Raw genomic sequence first — 27016 nt, 5'->3', positions numbered from 1 at the left:
AACAATTTTACTCTAGTATATGATACATCTATAACTACAGTACCTCCACCATCATGATTAAATACAATTAAAATAATGAGAATACAAATCACGAATCTTAAATAAATGAAAAGCAAACTATTTGTACATAGCTCCTTTATTCATGTATACACTTTGCTATATCATTTGCTCCTCTTTTAAAATCACTAAATACTCTACGCCATAATGTTCTCACTTGAACGGAGCCAACAATGGTTTCCACGGCCATGTTTTCTCTATATAAAGCCTCACAAAATGAAGGTGACTCCGTCCCCAGAAGAAGCTTTGATAGTAACGGAGACATGCATAGAGTGAGCGCGTTGGGTTAGCAAGCTGGGCGGCTTATGTCATACCTGAGTGTCGGTCGTACGTCTGACCCGATGAGGCTAGGGAGAGAGGAGGCAACTACTACAGTCAAATTCCCAAAAAGACAGAGGAGCGGGGGCCGTACCCAAGGGGAGACAAAGAACCACATAGACCAGTATTCCAGAAACAATGAAATATTTAAGCAGTGTAGTGTCTTTCAATTGTTATACTCACAATGGAGTAGTAAAATCAGGCGTGTCACAAATCCGTGGCAAGGTAGTAGATGTGGAGTCCAGTGGTCCTAGTGACCTCGGGAAACAAAGGAGTAAAAGAATACAGGTGGTATTGGTGATAAAAGAACAACTTTATCATCGTAAAAGAACCCTCCAAAATCGAGACTTACAAGTTAAGTAAGGCGTGTAAACAGAATGTGCAGTGACTCCTACAAGTCGGGTGCGTCGCGATCTCGCCGCTCATCACGGATCCGACAGCGTCACCGCTGGTTCCGGTTAAGGCCGCCTGGAAACGAAGGAGAGGCTTCTCCCAGTGCTTTCTCTTATCCTCTGAATCACTAATGGCGCTTCTGTGACTCTACACGTTTCGCTGGCCTGACGAAGCTGCAAGGCCAGCACAGACCCATACTATTCACGAATTATGCACTGTTATTTATTGATTATTTGCACTGGTAGCGTTGGGCGCCACCTTGGTTTTTCTTGGTCCAACTACTACAGGCACTGACTAGATGCCGTAGGCTGTATAGAGCTTCTGTAACTCAGTTTTATCTATCTAGCTCAGTGGTTTTCAACCCTTTTTGGTTAAGGAACCGCAGAATTAGATTGTGAAATTTTGGGGAACCCCAACCCTCTCCCCCAGCCTCTCTCCCCCCATCTGTCATGTCTCTACCCGCCCCCCCCACACACCTCCCTCTATATACACACACACACTCCCTCTATATGCACAAAATACACAGACACTCCCTCTATACACACACACACTCCCCCTTTCTCTTCTATACACACACACACACACCCTCTCTCTTACATACACACACACACACACACACACACTCACACACTTTAAGGGAGCTGCCGGCACACTGCAAAAATCCCTTCAGTCAGAGCGCACGCTCTTACCTGCTCCTTCCTCTCCCTCCTGTCAGCCGGATGTTGACGCGACTTCCGGCGCCGACAGGAGCAGGGAGAGTAAGGATTGCAGTGACCGGCAGGCGGCTGCTGCTGAGCTAGGAAGTCGACGGGTCACTGTTGCGTGGGGTACCGCCACGCCACCAGGCTTGGGACAGCTGGGAGAGTTGTCCCAGCTCTTCCCCCTCCCCGGCACTCGCGGAACCCCCGAGGGGGGATAATAAAGCGACATGCGATCTACTTTGTAACTAATAGAATATATAAAAAAATGGATGGGGTGAGAAGGAGGAGTGATAGGGGAACGAAAAAATCTCAGCTGTCATATACCAAAAGGTGACATACAAGCTATTGAGCTTGATGCTTTGTATTCCCTCATCTAGCAAGCTCATTCAACCTCCCTAGTTACAATCTCTACAAAACAATGTCCTTGTCTGCTCTCCCGCCCTAGGGCTCCCTACACCGTGTGTGAGATATCAGAATTACGATCCTGTGTGTTAATATTCACTATTCATTTGTATCCGATTTAATTCTTTCTTTATAAGAGCATTTATTTTAATGCACACTTATGGAAAGTTAGCTTTTAATTATCCTACTTTTCAATTACAAAATACCATGAATTAGAGTGCCCCAATTTTTGGATTTCTTTGTCCTTTTCTTAAGGACTCTCTTTATTTATTTTGCAGATCTCTTTCCTCCAATTTAGTTTTTTTTTTTTTGCAAAAAATTGGTAATACCAATAGTACTATACTGGCCAAGGAGACCTTGGTTCACCCATATAATAAATATGGCGACAGACACTCCTTGGCATCTGTCGAATGCTCAAGGGTTTCATCAAGTACATCAAGGCCCCGTGAAACATCCAAACCCCAAGCAACTAGCCTTGGTGGCCTGGAGATTGAATGTATAGTCCGGAGAGACAAAGGGTGCTCAGATAAAACCAATACACGGACCCTTTTGGAGGCAAGGAAAAAGTAAACTCCAACGGTCTATTACCGAATGTGACTTTGCTACAAGGACTGGTGTGTAAGACAGAAACACACTTTCTTCCCTCCCAACCTCAGTGGCACTAGTGAAATTCTTGCAAGAAGGATTCGACAGAGGACTCAGTCTGAGTTAATTAAAAGTCCAAGTATCTGCATTATCGGCACTGCTAGAAAGGAACCTGGCATCGGGAAGACTCATCATTCGCTTCTTGCAAACGATGGAGACTAGAAATCGGGTGTAAAATTCTCTCTGATTCTAGAAGCCCTCACAGTACATCCTTTTGAACCATTATTACGCCAGATCTCTTTGAAGCTGTTCTAATCAAAAATAGCTTTCCTCGTCATCACAACGTCAGCATGAAGAGTGGGCGATCTGCAAGCTCTATCTGGCAAAGAACCGTTCCTTACCATTCACCAGGATACTGCAGTGATGCGGCCAGTTTACCATTTCCTGCCTCAAGTGTCACCGCCATTTAATATTAGATTGTAAGCTCTCCGGACAGGGTCGCCTTTTCCTAATGTTACTTTTATGTCGGAAGCGCTTATTCCCATTATGTGTTATTTGTTATGTATATTATTATGTCGCGTGTATTTGCTGCTGTGAAGCGCTATGTACATTAATGGCGCTATATAAATAAAGATATTAATACATTAACCAAGAGATTTGTAATTCCTTCATTTTGCCCAAATCCGGGAAATTAAAAAAAAAAAAGAGGACGTAATCTCAATGGTGTGAGATGTCTAAAAACCTGCCCCAACCGGGTACAGAGTCTCAAAAGGTCAGATAGACTGACTGTCCTCCCAGAAGGACCCATGAGTGGGTAAGCAGCATCCAAGGTGACAATATCCCGATGGATCATATCATGCATAAGAAACGTCTAACAGAATGGCGGACTTTCCCCTTTAAGTCGAAAGGCTCATTCAACAAGGGCCATGGCTACATCTTGGCCTTTAAGGCGTCTCCTGCACAAATTTGCCCGGCAGCCATGTGGTCATTGTGGCAGGGACAACGCAACGACACGTGGGTGTTCCGAGTGTAGGCTATTTATTTTGCCCAAAAAGGTGACAACAAAAGAGAGATTGTCTTCTGCATATAAAGAGTTAGCAAAACACATAAGTCCTTGATGAGGGCTTCGCCCTTTTCCCACGCAAGGGTTTCTCAAGATCCAGAAGAGCAAGAGTTCCAATATAAACCGACCGCGTTGCAGGCTTTCGGCCTTCAGCGCTTCAGCGGGTCTCTCTCTGGTTCAGTCAGGAAGAGCCCTGAACAAGTCAAGTGTCTGAGTTTTTCAAGCCCTTAACGAGGTAGCTGGGACCGGGTTAATTAACCCAGGCTTTACAAAGCGGTGATTACCCAGCTTACTGCTGGACTGCAGACCTATACATAATTTACCCTATACATAATACTGAAGTCATCATTTAATAGATTTATAAAATATTATAGACTGGACATTGAGGGCTCCGCTGACGCAAGCTTTGGACGCAAAGTACTTCAGTCTGTAGTAACAAAATAAATATATTGAAACTGTCATGGGGACCAGGAAAAGAGAAAATGTACTTCCAACTTACCGGAATAGTTACTCTCTATGTTTAATGATACTGTATATCAGTTGTATTTTTCAGCAATGAGAGGAACCTAAGCTGCAGGTACAGTATTAGGAGGGGTCTATTATGGTACTACCTGCAGAATTCAATTTCCTGTCCTACTCAAGCTAAGGATAGTTAACCCTATGGTGCCCACTGCTCTATGGTTCTAGGAAAAGAAAATGATAGTAAGTTGGCAATAGGTTTTCTCATTTCATCATTAAACGAGTGCACGGACTATTTGATACATATATATGTGTCTGTGTGTATGTGTGTGTATATATATATATATATATATATATATATATATATATATATATATATATACATACATATACAATATATATCGCACATACAGTATATACACACGTGTATGTGTGTGTATGTATATATATATATATATATATATATATATATATTTATATATTGAGCACCTCAGTTATGTAACATTACAATGCGTAAATACACAGGGGTGTACATGACATGGTACATTTAGGTTGTTGGACCTGCTGGTTCAAGTATTTGGGGTTTCTTGTTCTGGGGATATGTCCATCCTGCTCACTCTTTCCCTCGTTTCCATACCAAGAGTCTCTAACTCTGAGCTTTCCTTTTTCCTTCAGGAATGTCTGGACAAATTTGGGGACAGCTTGCAGGAAATGGTGAACTACCACATGGTGAGAGCTTGAAGAGAAACCTAATACAAGTACAGTACATTGGGGGGGGGGGGGGGGGGTGGGGGGGGGGAAGGTGTCATTAGTGGGGTTAATTGAAACTGAATTTATGGTTTATCTGAAGTCGGCATGACGGAGGGAACGCACAACTGTATATATTCATTTGTAAGTACAAAAACCCCCAAAAAGAACTTGCACTCGCTGTTAGCATATTTCTTCTGCACTGGTGCTCCGATCCACCAATAGGAATTCAAACAATAAGGGAACAACACTGGTTTGGATGGGCACTCGTATGCATTGAAGAGTAAAGATGGAAAGAAGGACTTGCAGTACCAGGGCAGCTGGAATCAACTCGCTTTTTTTTTTAATTGTAGAATCCGTTTTTGGAGATTTTTTTTTACAGAAATCAAAAAGAGGCGTCAGACCTAAAGTAGGCCTCTACTGCTCCCAAGCACAAAAAAAATGCAGCATTTCGGGGGCCCATGCCCGAGGAAGGGGCGCGCGTCCAGAAACGTTGACATTTTTGTGCCAACTACACTGCACACTGGTACTGCAAGTCTTTCTATTAATTTTTACTTTTCAATATATACGCGTGCCGATCCAAACCATTGTTGTTCCTGTATTAATTTGTAAGTGACACTTAATTTTTTTTTATTGTGTGTATTTCTGGTTCCTGAGTTTCTGGTGCTCTGTGTTATCTGATTGTCAGTGGGATGTACTGAAACTAGTCACATCACTTCTCTCCTTCTCCTAGTCATTGTGTACAAAAATATATAAAGGAAGCATGCCCTCTGCAGGATCATTAAGTGACCAACCAGATCACACCACACTGTCCTGGGATCCTCTGGTCCTTAGCAGCTTCTGCCACATTCATTGACATATTAGGTGAAATACAATCTTGTGATCTGATTCGTGACCTAATCAACATAGATGAATCCTAAAGCCTGCAGGGGGGGGCGAGGTTATGAGTCGGAAAGCAATAACACTGCATCTCCAAACTTTTGTCATGATCAAGGGGAATCCCTTAACATAGATGCAGTATGTAAAATTCATTTCCTTTTTTTTCTTCTTTTTAATCCTTAAGAAAACCATGTAATATTTGGTCACTGTTGAAACATGAGGCGTTTATACCTTTAAACATACGGTATATCACGTTTTTAATTTATATTTGCCACGCGGGAGCAAACTGACTGCTTTAAAGCTGCATCCTTCCTGGGTGCCAGGGACGAGATTGAAACTCGCCACACCCCTGTCCCGTGGTTCTACTTAGGAAATTGGTCAGAACTATCAGGACAGTAAAAGACCCGAATATCTACAGCTGAGGGTGGCGCCAAATTTTGTGGGCGGGGGGGGGGACGGCACTTACAGAGGCCCCGCGCTCTTCCACAAATCATTGAAATGAAATGCCGTGGGAGCGCGCGAGGCCTCTGTATAGTCTCTAACTCCGGCAGCTTCTGGTGACACGTCGCTACGGCAGCACGGTGTCAAATGACGCCGTGGGGTTACAACGTCACATGACGTCATGACGTTTGAAACACCGGAGAAATGGTATGGAAAGGGGGCGTGAGCAGGGGGGGGGGCGTGAGCAGGGGGGGGGGCGTGAGCAGGGGGGGGGGGGGGGGCGCTGATGAAAACGTTTGTGCACCCCTGGCTTAAGGGATAGAAAAGAAAGGGGTTATGGTTGTAATTTTTAGATATATGAAGGTAAGGCCAGCTCGCCGAAATTTGGCGCCCGAGAGAGCCTGGAGCCTCATACCTTGTCCAGCCGGCATCTCCTCCTGCTATATACGGCGTCATGTGATGTCACGCGGTATCTCATTGTCATGGCAATTCGACACAATGTGACACGGCAATATGATAGCACAGCTTACAGAGTCACCGACGGCACCGCCATCAAGCCGGCTCTAGGGCGGCATTTTCTGCGCTTCCTTTCGTTCTTGGTATTATATCGGGAACAAAAGGAGGCGCAGAAAATGCCGCCAGAGGCTGTAACCTCACCCCGAGCACCAGCCCTGTGTAAAGGCTTTCGGCAATGTACAAACATATTTGCATGAAAGAGAAGTGCTAGAACAAGAGGCCATACTCTGACGCTGTTGGGTGGGAGGCTCAGGATATGTACTTTTTCGGGGAAAGGGTGGTGGATTCATGGAACAGCCTTCCAACAGAGGTGGTAGTGTCTAAAACAATAAGGCAATTAAAAAATGCCTGGGATAGAGATATGGCGATGCGGAGTACGAAAGACGGCCAAGGATGAAATGGATTCGTAGGGTTTACAGCGGATAGGAAAAGGGTCGGACTAGGTGGGCTAATTGGTTCTTATCTGCCGTCAAATGCTATGTTTCTATGTAAGTAGTCTAAGGTAGCAAAGCTGCATCGGGTAACTTAAGATCCCACTTGCAAATTGCAATATACATTGACCACTATGTTTTTGGAAGAATAGAGGATAGCAAAGCTTGGTCACTGCTATTTATTGCAGCTCTTCTCAACATCACTGGGTATAAATGGGCCAGTCAAATCGGGTGCTGTGCTTATTTAAAGCGCCCATCTCATTGGCCTGTTGAGGCGGGATTATAGCAGGGGATAGCAGAGCACATCTGCTGGGGCCGGCTGGGTGTTGCATAATCTTCCGTTGACAAGGGGAGCCGGCGACTGCCAGATGTTCCACCATGTGCACAGCGCAGGAAATGAGAGCGGATCATGTCACAAAGCTTTCCAGTTCTTCTCTCTACATTAAAGAACTAGCAATCTGTCAGTACCTAAAGCATATAAGAGACGAAAGGCCTTGCACAGAGCAAGGTGAAAGAGTACAGTGGAGTTGTATTCCCAGATGCTCGCTTCTGAGCCTGCCTGAAAGAACCCATTTGGTTATTAACACCTACTGAAGTGACATTACTGCAATCATAATTAGCATCATTAGCCGTGTTTGTGGGAGTCAACAATGTAATATTAATGTATGTATAGCTTTATTTATATAGCGTCATCCAGGTACATGTAGCGCGTCACTGCAGTAATACACGGGACATACGGTAATATTATAGTGGGAATAAGCGCTTCAGACATGATAGTAACAATAGGAAAGGGAGTCCAGTCCCAGTAGAGCTTACGATCTAAGATATTAATAATGTATTCTCCTATAATTCTCAGTTTGTTGAGTCCTGTACTTGGTAGAATGGAAAGTTACAATGTGGATATGGGTGCGTGAATGTGTAAGGACTTGTCAAGGTCCCAAAAAGGCACTGAAACGTGGATCAACCTCTCCCGCTCCAATGACCGTCCAGGGGTGAAATGGTGGTCAGTCTGTCTGTGCTCTATGGAATCTTTCCAAATATTCGATCACATAATGCCTTAAACAGTCCACATAAAGAGTCCACGTATTGTATGATTGGGAGAATTGGTACCTAGTGGTACCCACCACAGCATGTGGCGCAATCTATAGACCTCGCCTCTGCATACTTTAAGGCAGGGGTGCGCAAAGTGGGGGGGTGGGAGATTTTTTTGGGGGGGCGGGGCAGTTGCAGAGGCCCGGCGCTCTTCCCCAAGGCATTTAAATTAAATGCAGGGGGATCGCGTGAGGCCTCTGCAAACTCTAAACTCACCGTGACTCTGCCGACGTCAGGATTCATGTCCGTGGCAACGCAGTGTCATGTGACGCGACGCGTCAAATGACGCTGTGGGTCACATGACCCTGCATCAAAGTAAAGGGGGAGGGGGCGCGCGCGAGCACCAGAGGAGGAAAGGCAGGGGGACGCAGCAGCAAAAGTTTGCGCTCCCCTGCTTTGAGGAATAATAAATGAGGGGGGTAACAATCATAAAGGCCACTGCGTGTTACCTTGTATTTGGGGCCCTCTCAGTGGCTCTGGCAATTCCTGACGGTGTGCAAACTCGGTGAAAAAGGGGATGTCCAAACGATGTCTGTGGAGAACTGGGCACAACTGCAACAGGACAGGAACAAAAAGATCACGACAGGGTAACTCACATAAAAGTAGTATTTATTTAGCTCACATAAGCAATTTAAAAAAAATAAACACATCCTGCGTTTTTCGCGCTCCTGCACTTTGTGGAGGTGGGACTAACGATGGGCAGAGAAAGTATTCTGAAAGTAGAGCTGAAGGGAGAGAGGACGGAAGGGAGGAAGGGAGGGAGGACAGAAGGGAGGGAGGGAGAGAGGAAGGAAGGGAGAGAGGACGGAAGGGAGGAAGGGAGGGAGAACAGAAGGGAGGGAGGGAGAGAGGAAGGAAGGGAGGGAGGGAGGAAGGGAGGGAGAGAGGAAGGGAGGGAGGAAGGGAGGGAGAGAGGAAGGGAGGGAGGGAGAGAGGAAGGGAGGGAGGGAGAGAGGAAGGGAGGGAGGGAGAGAGGAAGGGAGGGAGGGAGAGAGGAAGGGAGGGAGGGAGAGAGGAAGGGAGGGAGGGAGAGAGGAAGGAAGGAAGGGAGAGAGGAAGGAAGGAAGGGAGGGAGGAAGGGAGGGAGAGAGGGAGGGAGGTAGAGAGGACAGAAGGGAGGGAGGGAGGGAGGGAGAGAGGGAGGGAGAGGGAGGGAGAGAGGAAGGGAGGGAGAGAGGAAGGGAGAGAGGAAGGGAGGGAGGGAGAGAGGAAGGGAGGGAGGGAAAGGAAGGGAGGAAGGAAGGGTGGAAGGGAGGGAGAGAGAAAGGGAGGGAGAGAGAAAGGGAGGGAGAGAGAAAGGGAGGGAGAGAGGAAGAAAGGGAGGGAGAGAGGGAGGGAGGGAGAGAGGACGGAAGGGAGGGAGAGAGGACGGAAGGGAGGGAGAGAGGACGGAAGGGAGGGAGGGAGAGAGGACGGAAGGGAGGGAGGGAGAGAGGACGGAAGGGAGGGAGGGAGAGAGGACGGAAGGGAGGGAGGGAGAGAGGACGGAAGGGAGGGAGGGAGAGAGGAAGGAAGGGAGGGAGAGAGGGAGGGAGGGAGAGAGGAAGGGAGGGAGAGAGGAAGGACGGAAGGGAGGGAGAGAGGAAGGACGGAAGGGAGGGAGAGAGGAAGGACGGAAGGGAGGGAGAGAGGAAGGACAGAAGGGAGGGAGAGAGGAAGGAAGGCTGCGCATTTAGTTGTATAAATATGTTGTAGAATAGAGAGGTAATTCTGCTAGTCGCCCACCAGCACCGTGTCATCCCAGCCCAGGGGCGGCCAACTCCCGTCCTCAAAGATCACCAGCAATTTCAGGTTTTCAGGATATCCCTGTTTCCGCACAGGTGGTGCAGTCAAAAACTGAGCCAACTGATTGAGCCCCTTGTGCTGAAGCAGGGATATTTTGAAAACCTGACTTGATGGTGGCTCTTGGGGACTGGAATTGGCTGCCCCTGACCTAGCCAGACTCTCTCAGGAAAGGCATCTGCAATCCTGAAGAAGTGTCCAGAATTATCTGCAAAACTGTCCCATCTCATTTATAGCTGCAATTTGCAGCCAAAAGTCACCTAAATCAGGGGAGCGCAAACTTTTGAAGCTGCTCCCCCCCCCCCTACCTGGCCTCCCCCGGTCTCACGCCCCCTCTTATACCTGCCAGCTGCAGTAGTTACATGATCATTTGATGCCACGTTGCCACGGAGACGCCTCCGAATCCCGGTAAGTGTTACTGTTGCAGAGGCCTCACGCCACCCCCAGCATTTAATTTAAATGCCTTGGGGGAGGAGCTCGGGACCTCTACAACAGCCCGCGCTCCCCCCCCGCCCCCCCAGACAAATCTCCCGCCCCCAGTTTGCGCACCGCTGACCTAAACGACAATTGCAGCCTAGAAAGATGGTGTGTGTGTGTCGTATTAACTGATCTGGTGGTTTGGGGGTAAGAACCCCTCTTCCTTAATGTCACTTTTATGTCTGAAGCACTTATTCCCATGACCTGATTTATATTATGTGTTATTTATATGACATGTATTACTACTGTGAAGAGCTATGTACATTTATGACGCTATATAAATAAAGATATACAATACAAGAACAAAGGTAAAACGAATTGGTTTGGTGCACAATTGTAATTTCTCTGTATCCTGTAGCAAGCAAAAGCCTGAGCCCAGGCTCGATCACACACTGATTGTAAAAACCCCACTACGTCAGAATCAAGAGATACAGAGGCTTAGAGGCGAGAGGCAGCGGAAGGTCAAACAGCAAATCCCATCTCATTTCCTGACGTCTTAACGTAGAGAGTTTAACAGAAGGCTGCAGGCAGACAGGAGGTGGGAGGGCAGGGAGGAGTTGCAGGGCATGCATGGAAGGGTAGGCGAGCAAGGCAGGCGCCCAGGAAACCAGGATATGCATTAAGCATCTACTGATATTTCCCCTTGTGCACAGTCAGAGCCGCGGGGACATTTTACTGGAAGGGGTCTTCCCCCTCCTGTCTTGGGAGCAATGGTTTATTCGGAAGTGTGAGATGGGGAGGGGGAAACGGCTGCAACGTGATGGGGACACGTTCTCAGACATTGCCACGCTTAAACAACTGCAGAGATATGGGGGGCAGAAGAGAATAGAAAAGGCAGCCAATCTGTCAGAGCTAAAGCCACGCTATTTGTTGGGGAGGATATAAGAGGGCAAGGGTGCATTAAATATTTAACATGGTAAGCGAGTATAGGAGATAAGAGATTACAATGCTGACATGCTAGAGCAGTGTTGTTCAATGTTTTTTTTGGTTGAGGTTTTCTCTGCAGAGATCAGATGCCTTGTAAGGAACCCCAACCCTCTCTAATAGCGCGTCTGAGATCAGATGCATTGTAAGGAACCCCAGCCCTCTCTAATAGCGCGTCTGAGATCAGATGTAAGGAACCCCAACCCTCTCTAATAGCACGTCTGAGATCAGATGCATTGTAAGGAACCCCAACCCTCTCTAATAGTGTGTCTGAGATCAGATGCATTGTAAGGAACCCCAACCCTCTCTAATAGCGCATCTGAGATCAGATGCATTGTAAGGAACCCCAACCCTCTCTAATAGTGTGTCTGAGATCAGATGCATTGTAAGGAACCCCAACCCTCTCTAATAGCGCATCTGAGATCAGATGCATTGTAAATTCTTCTGTATTTGATACAATTTTAAATTACCTGAGAATTACAGGGAACCCTTTAGGGATGATGGCAGAACCCAAGTGTTCCTAGGAACCCCTGTTCAAAAACATTGTGCTGTGCTAGACTAGAGGATCTCTGCTAGATTGCTCAGACTTGACTGCAGCACATTTCCAGTTCTGTTGTGCTGCTTTGCTGTACAATTGTTAAGTGGTCAATAAAGGACTGTTGCAATCTATAAGCTGAGACAATACGTGTCTACTTTGTCTTCCCCGTGGTTGTCCTGAGACACACGGCATCATTTCAAGGTCTGTTCCCATCTCCCAACTAGCCAAGGCACACAGATCACCTAATGTCGTTATGTAGCCATTCATTTTGGTCTTCTGTTCCAATAACTCTGGGGGGTATTTTTCAGAGCACAATACCATACAATTATTTACTGCTCTGCAACATGTAGGGATAATAGACATCTTCCATAGTTCTTTGATTGTTTCTTTAACATTGGTCCTTTTTGAATGCAGTTTTGTTTTCCATTTTCAGTAAAATACATGAAACATAGTGTGCATTATTTCCCACTGCATATGAATATCTTCTGCCCGCCCGCCCGCCCATCATTACATCTTGCCTTGTGTTCTTGTTACCCTGCTGTTGAGTTTGCTTCATCATGTGTGCGTGAGCTTGCTTAGGCATGCATGTATAAATAAAAAGGCTTGTTTCTGCTTTATAAAACATATAAAAGTGCCTTTCAGACACAATTCTTGCATCACTGAAGATAGTATGAATTCTTATGTTATCTGCCATAAATGATGCAAGACTAAATACTCTGCGTCCGAACTTGAACCTGTGACCTACGATTTTCGAGGCTGAGCCATCAGATTAGCATGTACAGTATGTGGTGTGTGCATATATGTTTTTGTGACATAGAGGGTATGCATCTAAATAACGTGCATTAGGGGGGAATGGAAAAAGGCACGTCTTCCCGGGTCCATGAAGTAAACTAATTACCTTTGTGCTGATACATATTTTCTACCCCATGAGACACCTTCCAACACCTACCGGCCCATTGGAGTGAATAGACCAGAAGTTGTCTTCTGGTGATGGAAGTTGTCTTAGGGCATAGCAATGCTTGATAAATATGACTCATTAACCCTTAGAGTTCTTAGACTTAAGTGGCTCTGCAAGATGTGTGATCCTTTCTCAGTGGCTCTGCAAGATGTGTGATCCTTTCTCAGTGGCTCTGCAAGACGTGTGATCCATTCTCTGTGGCTCTGCAAGATGTGGGATCCTTTCTCAGTGGCTCTACAAGACGTGTGATCCATTCTCGGTGGCTCTGCAAGACGTGTGATCCTTTCCCAGTGGCTCTGCAAGACGTGTGATCCATTCTCGGTGGCTCTGCAAGACGTGTGATCCTTTCCCAGTGGCTCTGCAAGATGTGTGATCCTTTCTCGGTGGCTCTGCAAGATGTGTGATCCTTTCTCAGTGGCTCTGCAAGACGTGTGATCCTTTCTCAGTGGCTCTGCAAGATGTGTGATCCTTTCTCAGTGGCTCTGCAAGATGTGTGATCCTTTCTCAGTGGCTCTGCAAGATGTGTGATCCTTTCTCGGTGGCTCTGCAAGACGTGTGATCCTTTCTCGGTGGCTCTGCAAGACGTGTGATCCATTCTCGGTGGCTCTGCAAGACGTGTGATCCTTTCTCGGTGGCTCTGCAAGACGTGTGATCCTTTCTCGGTGGCTCTGCAAGACGTGTGATCCTTTCTCGGTGGCTCTGCAAGATGTGTGATCCTTTCTCAGTGGCTCTGCAAGACGTGTGATCCTTTCTCAGTGGCTCTGCAAGGTTGTACTGTAGTTAATAGTATAATGTGACAGTGTTACTGAGTCTGAATCTGACATGAGCTAACACGGATCCTTCAAAACCCCGAGCATCTGACTGATTTGGCTCCTTCCTATGTTTGCATATATACTGTATACTGTATGCCTGTGTGGCTGTGTGGCTGCAAAAGCAGATACGCACATATCCGCGTGTACAAACACGTGGGGATGAGCATGACACGGTGATGAACTAGCATAGATTATTGCTTTGTAATGCAATTTCTAAAGAGTAGTTAATCTTGTTATTTTCTTGAGACCGTTTCACTGCTTGAGATGTTTAGCACATTATTCCCGTATCTTTTATTCTTAACCCCTCCGCTGCCAAAGATACCAGCCATTCATTACCTGCCCGACAGCAAAGTGGTTACATAACATTGCTGTGTGTTGCCCTAGTAAGGCCCATATGATGCAGTATGGAGCAGTCTTCATTTCTCTACATGTCCGTCCATAAGACCGGGTGGGCAGACATGTAACCTTTCTGTGACCCTCACCAATTTGGAATCAGTCATTGATTTTAGACATAGGCAATGTTGTAGACCTCAATAGTGTAATCGCTCTCTCGCTCTGCACTTCTTTAACTCCGGTTATGCTGAAAAGCTGTGTAATGCAACAGGCATACGCTTATAGGGATCCATGTTAAAATGGATTTGAAGCAAAAGGTGACACGGTGTGCTCATTTGCATGTCGTTACCCAGAATCACTGGCTGCAGTGGAAGGCTTTGTCGCCGGTGGTTGCGCGCGCGGCGCACACAAGGTATGGTGCCGGCCCCAGTAGCTGCCTGCGCGTGCCTGCAAACTGCGCCATGATCGACCGCTTTCGCCAAAAGACAAGAGTTTTGGTGCGGCGGCCGAGCAATGGCCACGTCACGGCGGCAGCTCAGCCAATGAGGGCCGAGCCAGCCACGTGACGCCAGGACCGCGCCACGACCCCAGTCATGAGTGATCTGAAGTCCATCAGATCGCTCGGTTGGAGGGAGAGAGCGCCGGGACTGTAGCCGTAGCATTGGATGCTAAGAGACGGACAATGGGGAAAGGCAGGGGTTGCAGACCTGTCGGACACGCGAATGTGCTCACACGTGATATTTTTATTTACTAAATGAACCTTCACAGTCAGCGTTATGTGAATGAGCCTCTGCAGGAATTCTGTATAAACAAGTTGAGTGACCATAGAATGTGCATGTTGGGAGTTGTTGGAATTTCCTACGTGAGTTTTTATTCCCCAATGCTTTATATACTGTACCAGCTGTGGCTTTCAGCATCTCCTACTGTATATGCCACCAGGCTACGTATGTGGAGCTGGCTGTGTTTTCTATACCATCTCTTGAAAGGGATGATGGTTACAAAGTGTGAGCATCTATTACCCTCTGGTGTCTGAAAGAGGAAATGCAAACCCTCATGTGCAAGGTCAAGGCTCCTCAAGGGAGACTTGTAAACCAGGGAAAATAGTGTGTGCAAACTATAAAGACTGTGCCTTTGAGGGGTTCATCTTTCATAAGCACCCATGCAAATATGAGTCCAAGAAGACACACAGCCCATAAAAGGTTTATAAAGGGTCCGTGTTGCCGGACACACCTTGCAGCTTATAAATAATCTACCCCAGGCTGAGAGGGGAACACTAATTTCCACCGTGCAGAGCGAGGGGAGCAGTGCAGAGCGAGGGGAGCAGTGCAGAGCGAGGGGAGCAGTGCAGAGCAAGGGGAGCAGTGCAGAGCGAGGGGAGCAGTGCAGAGCGAGGGGAGCAGTGCAGAGCGAGGGGAGCAGTGCAGAGCGAGGGGAGCAGTGCATGGGGACCGTGCACTTAAATGCGACAGGACATCAATTGAAAGGGCTGGAATTGGTGAGATATAAGGGTTCTAGACCCAACATAATCTTTGCGTTAAGCTTGGTTACATTAGAGCAGGGGCGGCCAACTCGAGTTCCCAAGGGCCACCAACAGGTCAGGTTTTAAGAATATCGCTGCTTCAGCCCTGGTGGCTCAGTCGTTGACTGAGCCACTGATTGAGCCACATGTGCTGAAGCAGGGTTATCCTTAAAACCTGACCTGTTGGTGGCCCTTGAAGACTGGAGTTGGCCGCCCCTTCTATAGGACATCAATTGAAAGGGCTTCAAAAGGTGTCTTATGGCAGGGGTGCGCAAACTGGGGGGGGGGGGGCGCAAGATTTTTCTGGGGGGGAGAATTGGTAGCTAGTGGTACCCACCACAGCATGTGGCGCAATATATAGACCTCGCCTCTGCATACTTTAAGGCAGGGGTGCGCAAAGTGGGGGGGTGGGAGATTTTTTTTGGGGGGCGGGGCAGTTACAGAGGCCTTGCGCTCTTCCCCAAGGCATTTAAATGTAATGCTGGGGGATCGCGTGAGGCCTCTGCAAACTCTAAACTTACCTTGACTGCCGGCGTCAGGACTCGTGTCCATGGCAAATGACGCCACGGGGTCATGTGACATGACGTCACACGCATCAAATGACGCTGCGGGTCATTTGATGCCGCATCAAGGTAAGGGGGGGGGGTGCGAGCACCATAGGAGGGAAGGCAGGGGGGCGCAGCAGCAAACGTTTGCGCTCCCCTGTCTTATAGCATAGTGGTGCTAAGTACATATAAGCACATAGTATTGGGATGCAGTGTTACAAAATAAAAGTTTGGGAGTTACTGTATAGATGGGGTGATGGATTCCTGGAATGGTCTCCCAGCATTGGTGGTAAGGGACAATATACTGTAGAATGTATGGATGTGTATGTATGTGTGTCATGCACGTGACATAATACTATAACACATAATGGGAATAAGCGTTTGAGACATAAAAGTAACATTAGGAAAAAAAAGCCTGTGTCCCGAAGAGCTTACAATCTAAGTGGTGCGCAGGAAGAACGTACAGAGACCGTAGGAGGGTGTCCTGGTAACACAAACTTTTATATTACCAATCGTGGCTCCCCCTGAACATCTGATTAGCTTTACAGCCACAGGACCCCGAAGAGTGTGATTTAATATGAAAAGTAATGTAAACCCTAATAAAATCAATATCACGTCTTTATCGTAATCCGGTGAGGTTCCCCAAACCGGGAGGTCCTCATTGTCGCGGTGGATATTAAGCTATAGTATTCCCAGAATGCTTTGCCACTGTGGTTATACATGGTAAGTAATGAAGGTGCTGCCACTTCATTTATACGGCCCTAAGCTTGTAACCTCTTTCCCAGAATGCTTTGCCACTGTGGTTATACATGGTAAGTAATGAAGGTGCTGCCACTTCAGTTATACGGCCCTTCGCTTGTAACCTCTGCCAAGAATGGATTTATTGTGAATAATGCTATAGCTCAGGGGTGGCCAAGTCTCGTCCTCAACGGCCACCAACAGGTCAGGTTTTTCAGGATATCCCTGCTTCATCACTGAGTGAGCCACCTGTGCTGAAGCAGGGGGATATCCTTAAAGCCTGACCTGTAGTTAGCCCTTGAGGACTGAGTTGTCCACCCCTGTAATAGTAGATAAATGAAAGGTATCTGAACTCAAAATCTTTCTTTTCTTTTTCAGATGCTTTTTGACCAGGCGCAACGCTGTGTGCGACAGCAGCTGCATATCTTTGTCAAAGAGTGAGTTGGCTCTCCATTGTTTTTGTTGTATTACTATTGTATACCATAATGCTATTCATATCCCCATCCCCCATAATGCTATTCATATCCCCCATAATGTTATTCATATCACTATCCCCCATAATGCTATTCATATCCCCATCCCCCATAATGCTATTCATATCCCCCATAATGCTATTCATATCCCCCATAATGTTATTCATATCACTATCCCCCATAATGCTATTCACATCCCCCAATATACTATTCATATCCCCATCCCCATAATGCTATTCATATCCCCATCCCCCATAATGCTATTCATATCCCCATCCCCCATAATGCTATTCATATCCCCATCCCCCATAATGCTATTCATATCCCCCATAATGCTATTCATATCCCCATCCCCCATAATGCTATTCATATCCCCCATAATGCTATTCATATCCCCCATAATGCTATTCATATCCCCATCCCCCATAATGCTATTCATATCCCCCATAATGCTATTCATATCACTATCCCCCATAATGCTATTCATATCCCCCATAATGCTATTCATATCCCCCATTATGCTATTCATATCACTATCCCCCATAATGCTATTCATATCCCCATCCCCCATAATGCTATTCATATCCCCCATAATGCTATTCATATCCCCCATAATGCTATTCATATCCCCCATAATGCTATTCATATCCCCCATAATGCTATTCATATCACTATCCCCCATAATGCTATTCATATCACTATCCCCCATAATGCTATTCATATCACTATCCCCCATAATGCTATTCATATCCCCCATAATGCTATTCATATCCCCATCCCCCATAATGCTATTCATATCCCCATCCCCCATAATGCTATTCATATCCCCCATAATGCTATTCATATCACTATCCCCCATAATGCTATTCATATCACTATCCCCCATAATGCTATTCATATCACTATCCCCCATAATGCTATTCATATCACTATCCCCCATAATGCTATTCACATCCCCCAATATACTATTCATATCCCCATCCCCCATAATGCTATTCATATCCCCATCCCCCATAATGCTATTCATATCCCCATCCCCCATAATGCTATTCATAACCCCCATAATGCTATTCATATCCCCATCCCCCATAATGCTATTCACATCCCCATCCCCCATAATGCTATTCATATCCCCCATAATGCTATTCATATCCCCATCCCCCATAATGCTATTCATATCACTATCCCCCATAATGCTATTCATATCACTATCCCCCATAATGCTATTCATATCGCTACCCCCCATAATGCTATTCATATCCCCATCCCCCATAATGCTATTCATATCCCCATCCCCCATAATGCTATTCATATCCCCATCCCCCATAATGCTATTCATATCCCCCATAATGCTATTCATATCCCCCATAATGCTATTCATATCCCCCATAATGCTATTCATATCCCCCATAATGCTATTCATATCCCCCATAATGTTATTCATATCACTATCCCCCATAATGCTATTCATATCGCTATCCCCCATAATGCTATTCATATCGCTATCCCCCATAATGCTATTCATATCGCTACCCCCCATAATGCTATTCATATCCCCATCCCCCATAATGCTATTCATATCCCCCATAATGCTATTCATATCCCCCATAATGCTATTCATATCCCCCATAATGCTATTCATATCCCCCATAATGTTATTCATATCACTATCCCCCATAATGCTATTCATATCGCTATCCCCCATAATGCTATTCATATCGCTACCCCCCATAATGCTATTCATATCCCCATCCCCCATAATGCTATTCATATCCCCATCCCCCATAATGCTATTCATATCCCCATCCCCCATAATGCTATTCATATCCCCCATAATGCTATTCATATCCCCCATAATGCTATTCATATCGCCATCCCCATAATGCTATTCATATCCCCCATAATGCTATTCAAATCCCCATAATGCTATTCATATCCCCCATAATGTTATTCATATCACTATCCCCCATAATGCTATTCATATCGCTATCCCCCATAATGCTATTCATATCGCTACCCCCCATAATGCTATTCATATCCCCATCCCCCATAATGCTATTCATATCCCCATCTCCCATAATGCTATTCATATCCCCCATAATGCTATTCATATCGCCATCCCCATAATGCTATTCATATCCCCCATAATGCTATTCATATCCCCCATAATGCTATTCATATCCCCCATAATGCTATTCATATCCCCCATAATGCTATTCATATCAATAAAATAAACTTCGATGTAACTGACCTTTTGGGGGAATTTATCTGTTGTATCAGTTTGCAGCTGTATCTGCAGAATAATGTTGCATTACCAGGTAAAAAGGTCTCTCCGGAAAGGAGATGAAACCCTCAGGGCTGCAACACTAATGTGCAGTGAACGTCCCCACTTGGTAAATAATTTTTTTTGTCAAGGTCCAAATGTCTTGGTGAATGTACAGTATGGTCAAGGTCTAGACCAGTGTTTTTTCAACCAGATTTCCTAGGAAGCCTTAGGTTACCCTGCAGTTTTCTGGTCGTTTGAAAACTGTATCAAATACAGAAGAATTTACAATGCATCTGATCTTAGACGCGCTATTAGAGAGGGTTGGGGGCTCCTCAGAATTACAAAAAAGGTTGGAAACCACTGGTCTAGACTCCTGGGGAAGCAGAGGTGTGATTTGCTAGAGTAGGTGTATTGGGAAGCTTGGTCAAGGTATCACTCTCTGAGCACACAATCCACCTTAAGCGGAAGGAAAGCCCGTGGCCCCTGCTGTATGACGTCGCCTGCAGCCCTGGGCAGGCACCGCGCCACGTGACCTCCCTCTCGGTCCAGCAGGCCATTGATCGAACAGAAAGAGCGAGGGTCTGGACCAGGGCTCCAGGTGACACCGTGGTGCAAACCCATACATCACAAAGTAGTGGCTGCAGATGCTCCACGCAGTGACCAGGAGGGCAAAGTGTAAAGATGCTGGCCAACACAAAAATACATTGTACTGAGAGAGGGAGACCAAACCCAAAAAGACCGTCTGCCGGTCCAGATTTGGCTCACGATGCACCTAGTGACTACCCCTGGAATGGGCTTTTAAGATGCCACAAGGTATATACATTATTGCCAGGATCGGGCTACTAGTCTTTGTCCCTTTAGAACGAATGGGGGGTACTTATTGTGGTGGTTACTCATCTCCTGCAGTGAATTCGGAGTTAGCATGCACTGGGAGCTGCTGGCACTGGATCTCACTCTCTGCTTGGGGCTGGTAGGCCAGGGGCAGAACTGGTTTCCCCGGCAGCTGGCAAGGCAAGAGTTCACCAAGGCAATCTATGTATGTAGGCCACAGAAGCAGCACAATCGCTGCCAGCCGGGAGGGAGACAGTTTCTATAGCAACGGGTAATTAAGTGAGAATCTGTCAGTAGCAGAAGCTCTGTGTGCGTGGTGGGGAGGAGCACTAACTATATCCTCAAATCCTCCATGTAGGATTCTTCCCCCCACCCCGCTGCCCTGTCTTCTCTGCCGTTCTCTGCCAGTCTTTCTCTCCCCCTCTCGACATCTGTCTATGTCAAATCCCAGTACAGTTCCAAAGTGCAGGGAAACCGTTTCAGGCGAGGAGAATCCTCGGCCAACACAGCATAGACAAACAATTTACTCAAACTGCAGGTCTCCTCTAGGACAGGGGTACAAAGTAGGGCTCTACTCACAAGTTTGCAATGCCATTCTCCGTGTAATTAATGTGACAGCCAAGAACAGAGGAGAAACCACATTTCCGGTGGACCTTTCATCAGGTGAAGCTGATGAAATGTACTTTGTACCTCTGTCCTAGGGGAGACCTGCATTTTGAGGAATTGTTTATCTATGTATAATCCCATCCACACTGAATACAAGGGCATTCCAGAGCCCAGTTTGTAGAATGGTTTGTTCTTTATAGTTATTCTTTTCGCACATCCCAAGAAGAGATTTATAAAGAACATGAATACTCATGCTCACTACATCCATGAACAACATCATTTCATGTTCATCCAATAAAGATGCACTACTCCCCTCCAAACTATTTTTTTTTTTTTTAACCTGAGTTTGATGTTTTTCTGGAGCTGATCAATGGCAAAATCCACCCTTTGCGCCTCCTCGGTTCCTGAGATATTAGTATGTGACTTGTTGGGTTCAACAATGGAAAGTCATAATACCGTCTCCTGATGACTTCATGGCTTTTTATTGACCCCCAAGAGAAGCTGATTCCAGCAGCCACGTTGTGTCCACGGTGGATCCAATCATGTATGTCCCCGGAACTGGGGGGGGGGGGGGTTGGGTCCCTAGAGATTGGAGTTTTGTGAATTGGTGTTGAGGCGTCTCCTGGTTCAGATACTGCTGGGACTGCTACTTTAACCCATTGAGTGCCATGTGGGCCTGCTACACCTTGCTCTGAATGTGTTGCTGACGCCTTTGGCATTCAAGGGGATATGTCCGGGGTGCCCAACTCCAATCCTCAAGGGCCACCACCAGGTCAGGTTTTCAGGCCATCCCTGCTTCAGCACAAGTGGCTCAGTCATTCTGATATATATATATAATGGAAATACAACAAATGAGCATGCAGTGCCACTTTTTGCTTCAAAAAACATTTTTAACATGGTTCCCTATAGGCTTAAGCATTTGCATATTTGCTTTCCTGTGCAGCGTTTTTGTCTCTTTTTTTACTCACCATAACTTAACTCAGTATTATGGTTTAGCCTATCCCATAAGCCTCTTTGCATACCCAGTTAAAATTAACCCCACACTGATGAGACCCATTAAGGTCGAAACAGCTGTCTGTGGGTGGGTTTTCTGGGTATGCACCTTAACCCTGGCTGTGCTCAAAGCTGTGACCATGCAGCAAGCTTAAGCCTATAGGGAACCATGTTAAAAATGGTTTTGAAGCAAAAAGTGGCACTGCATGCTCATTTGCATGTCATTTCCCAGAATCCCTTGCTGCAGTGGAAGTGCTGTATGCTGGGTGATAATGGGGAAAGGCAGGGTTGCAGACCTGCCCAAGACATGCAGATGAGCATACAGTTGTATTTGCATATTTGCTTTCCTGTGGAGGGTTTTTGTCACTTTTTTTACTCACCATAACTTAACTCAGTATTATGGTGTGTGTGTGTATATATATATATATATATATATATATTATATATATATATATATATATATATATATATATATATATATATATATATATATATATATATATATATATATACACATATATATATATATATATATATATATATATATATATATATATATATATACACATATATACAGTGTTCGACAAACCTATACATTTGCTCGCCCCGGGCGAGTGGATTTAACCCCTGGGCGAGTAAATATTGCCCAAGCAGCACACGTTTTGTACTAGGTGGCGAGTAGATTTTTTTTTTGTGATTTGTCAACCACTGTATATATATATATATAACATTTAAAAATATATATTATTAATTATTTTTAATTTTATTACTTCAAAACATCTCTTTCAAGCTGCAAAGCATGTGAAATCATGTTTTTTTTTTTTTTAATCAGTTCTGTAGTATTGGATAATAGTGACTTGTTTTTGTTTTTATTCAACTCAATGCCATTTTTAATGAGTTTTAAAGCTCATTAAAGACCTAGGGCCTCATGCAGAGAGCAGCGCTATTAATATTCTCGCCATTTTCCGGCGAAAATCGCGCTAAAAACAGCCGAAAATGGCGAGGTATGAAAAAAGCGCCATTTTTTTTTCTATTTATAAATCTCGCCGCGCGGCTGGCGAGAAACTACATCTCGCCAGTCTGAAAAATATCCAAATTCAGAAAGGCGCGCTCGCCATCTAGCGGCTGTTTTTGGCACGATTTTCGTCAATTTTCTCCGCCAACTAAAGTTGGCAAGAAGCAGGAGCTCGCCGGCTATAGGGAAAAAGAAAATGCGCGATTTTTTTTTCTCCCCTTTCAGCTGCGCGAATCTCCTCATTTACAATTCTCCACATGCAGTAATGCTAAAAATAGCGGATTTCGCCCATTTCTGCATATGGAGAATAAAACTCTCCATTAAAGCTACTTTTTCTTAAACTCTCCAATTTATTCTAGCGCTGCTCTCTGCATAGGCCCCCTAATCATCCTGTGATTTCTATAGCAGGTTGTAACCCACCTCCCCAGCAGTGCAAGATATTTGCAACCCTTTCCTGTTTGTGATCATTTGTTGCCAATGTTCCCAGCAGTTTGAGCTGCAAACTGTAACAATAGATAATGTTACCGTAGTAATATAAGGCTATATTGTAACTGTTGAGTTACACTGACTGAAGGATTGATTGAAAATGAAAGGCAGCCATTATGTTAGGCCCACAATCAGGATTTTTACAGATTTATAACAGGAGCACAAAATGATTGCCAGCTTAGGTAATAATGTAGAAATATACATGGTCACACGCTTTAAATATAAAAATAAGAACAGATAAAGTTGAAATGTATTATTGCTGCTTCAACCACTGTGTTGTCTGAAGAATTAGCAGCGCGTGGCTTTGCAAGTAATGTTATTCTATCATGTTGCCAAAAATATGTTCATGGTTTGCATATCAACGTGTCCTCTTGATTAGGGAAACACTGTAGCCATGTACTGATATGCTCAGGGTTTTTCAGACCTCTCCCTGTGTCCCGTGGCCACACCAGGTGTGTCCCATAACCAATGCATTTGCATCCAGGTGAATGCAGGTGGTTCCCTGAGGAACCTGGTATATATCACCCATGTCTCTGCATTTCAGGGATGTGAGGAAGTTCAAGGAAACGAAGAAGCAGTTTGACAAGGTGAGAGAGGACCTGGATATTGCGCTGGTGAAGAATGCCCAGGCCCCGCGCCACAAACCGCACGAGGTGGAGGAAGCCACGGGCACGCTGACCATCACCCGGAAGTGCTTCCGCCACCTGGCACTGGACTACGTATTACAGGTGAGCAGATCGGAGAGGCTGCCCGCCCTGTGGCCAGGTGCAGAATGGGACCTAAGTGGCAGGTCACAGAAGCGCGTGTGTGTGTGTGTGTGTGTGTGTGTGTGTGTGTGTGTGTGTGTGTGTGTGTGTGTGTCTGTGTGTGTGTGTGTGTGTGTGTGTGTGGTAATACATAAGTTGTGGTGCATTAAGTCAGGGGTGCTCAACAGGTCAGGTTTTCAGGATATTCAGGCACTGATTGAGCTGCCTGTGCTGAAGCTGGGACTGATTGAGCTGCCTGTGCTGAAGCTGGGACTGGTTGAGCCACCTGTGCTGAAGCTGGGACTGATTGAGCCACCTGTGCTGAATACCTAACCTGCTGTTGGGGCTTGAGGACAGGAGTTGAGCCCCCCCCCCCCCCCTGCATTAAGTTATGGACGTGGCGGCTGCTGCTACCTAAACCCCCCCCTCCCCCCTCACTCTGTTTCTCACTCCCCTCCTCACTCTGTTTCTCACTCCCCCCTCACTCTGTTTCTCACTCCCCCCCTCACTCTGTTTCTCACTCCCCCCCTCACTCTGTTTCTCACTCCCCCCTCACTCTGTTTCTCACTCCCCCCTCACTCTGTTTCTCACTCCCCCCTCACTCTTTTTCTCACTCCCCCCCTCACTCTGTTTCTCCCTCCCCCTCACTCTGTTTCTCACTCCCCCCTCACTCTGTTTCTCACTCCCCCCCTCACTCTGTTTCTCACTCCCCCCTCACTCTTTTTCTCACTCCCCCCTCACTCTGTTTCTCACTCCCCCCCTCACTCTGTTTCTCACTCCCCCCCTCACTCTGTTTCTCACTCCCCCCTCACTCTGTTTCTCACTCCCCCCTCACTCTGTTTCTCACTCCCCCCTCACTCTGTTTCTCACTCCCCCCTCACTCTGTTTCTCACTCCCCCCTCACTCTGTTTCTCACTCCCCCCCTCACTCTGTTTCTCACTCCCCCCTCACTCTGTTTCTCACTCCCCCCCTCACTCCCCCCTCACTCTGTTTCTCACTCCCCCCTCACTCTGTTTCTCACTCCCCCCCTCACTCTGTTTCTCACTCCCCCCCTCACTCTGTTTCTCACTCCCCCCCTCACTCTGTTTCTCACTCCCCCCCTCACTCTGTTTCTCACTCCCCCCTCACTCTGTTTCTCACTCCCCCCCTCACTCTGTTTCTCACTCCCCCCTCACTCTGTTTCTCACTCCCCCCCTCACTCTGTTTCTCACTCCCCCCCCTCACTCTGTTTCTCACTCCCCCCTCACTCTGTTTCTCACTCCCCCCCTCACTCTGTTTCTCACTCCCCCCCTCACTCTGTTTCTCACTCCCCCCTCACTCTGTTTCTCACTCCCCCCCTCACTCTGTTTCTCACTCCCCCCCTCACTCTGTTTCTCACTCCCCCCCTCACTCTGTTTCTCACTCCCCCCTCACTCTGTTTCTCACTCCCCCCCCTCACTCTGTTTCTCACTCCCTCCCTCACTCCCCCCTCACTCTGTTTCTCACTCCCCCCCTCACGCTGTTTCTCATTCCCCCCTCACGCTGTTTCTCACTCCCCCCTCACGCTGTTTCTCACTCCCCCCTCACGCTGTTTCTCACTCCCCCCTCACGCTGTTTCTCACTCCCCCCTCACTCTGTTTCTCACTCCCCCCTCACTCTGTTTCTCACTCCCCCCCTCACTCTGTTTCTCACTCCCCCCTCACTCTGTTTCTCACTCCCCCCTCACTCTGTTTCTCACTCCCCCCTCACTCTGTTTCTCACTCCCCCCTCACTCTGTTTCTCACTCCCCCCCTCACTCCCCCCTCACTCTGTTTCTCACTCCCCCCCTCACTCTGTTTCTCACTCCCCCCCTCACTCTGTTTCTCACTCCCCCCCTCACTCTGTTTCTCACTCCCCCCCTCACTCTGTTTCTCACTCCCCCCTCACTCTGTTTCTCACTCCCCCCCTCACTCTGTTTCTCACTCCCCCCCTCACTCTGTTTCTCACTCCCCCCCTCACTCTGTTTCTCACTCCCCCCCTCACTCTGTTTCTCACTCCCCCCCTCACTTTGTTTCTCACTCCCCCCCCTCACTCTGTTTCTCACTCCCCCCTCACTCTGTTTCTCACTCCCCCCCTCACTCTGTTTCTCACTCCCCCCCTCACTCTGTTTCTCACTCCCCCCCTCACTCTGTTTCTCACTCCCCCCCCTCACTCTGTTTCTCACTCCCCCCCTCACTCTGTTTCTCACTCCCCCCCCTCACTCTGTTTCTCACTCCCCCCCCTCACTCTGTTTCTCACTCCCCCCCCTCACTCTGTTTCTCACTCCCCCCTCACTCTGTTTCTCACTCCCTCCCTCACTCCCCCCTCACTCCCCCCTCACTCTGTTTCTCACTCCCCCCCTCACGCTGTTTCTCACTCCCCCCTCACGCTGTTTCTCACTCCCCCCTCACGCTGTTTCTCACTCCCCCCTCACTCTGTTTCTCACTCCCCCTCACTCTGTTTCTCACTCCCCCCCCTCACTCTGTTTCTCACTCCCCCCCTCACTCTGTTTCTCACTCCCCCCCCTCACTCTGTTTCTCACTCCCCCCCCTCACTCTGTTTCTCACTCCCCCCCCTCACTCTGTTTCTCACTCCCCCCCCTCACTCTGTTTCTCACTCCCCCCCCTCACTCTGTTTCTCACTCCCCCCTCACTCTGTTTCTCACTCCCTCCCTCACTCCCCCCTCACTCCCCCCTCACTCTGTTTCTCACTCCCCCCCTCACGCTGTTTCTCACTCCCCCCTCACGCTGTTTCTCACTCCCCCCTCACGCTGTTTCTCACTCCCCCCTCACTCTGTTTCTCACTCCCCCTCACTCTGTTTCTCACTCCCCCCCCTCACTCTGTTTCTCACTCCCCCCTCACTCTGTTTCTCACTCCCCCCCTACTCTGTTTC

The 27016-nt window shown here is 47.0% G+C and overlaps 1 protein-coding gene across 2 annotated transcripts in view; it reads left to right on the top strand.

Annotated features, from left to right (window-relative positions):
* Positions 1-27016, top strand: part of ACAP3 (ArfGAP with coiled-coil, ankyrin repeat and PH domains 3) — a 156611-nt gene that overhangs the window by 70801 nt on the left and 58794 nt on the right. For both annotated transcript variants that reach the window (XM_075603669.1, XM_075603667.1), the window contains exons 4-6: positions 4654-4707; positions 17089-17147; positions 23925-24108. In XM_075603669.1, the coding sequence (XP_075459784.1) occupies positions 4654-4707; positions 17089-17147; positions 23925-24108 (297 nt within the window). The remainder of the gene's footprint in view (positions 1-4653; positions 4708-17088; positions 17148-23924; positions 24109-27016) is intronic.

Source organism: Ascaphus truei, chromosome 6 (assembly GCF_040206685.1).
Source record: "Ascaphus truei isolate aAscTru1 chromosome 6, aAscTru1.hap1, whole genome shotgun sequence".
NCBI lineage: Eukaryota > Metazoa > Chordata > Amphibia > Anura > Ascaphidae > Ascaphus > Ascaphus truei.
The sequence above is the reverse complement of the archived record's forward strand: the minus strand, read 5'-3'. Positions and strand labels throughout refer to the sequence as shown.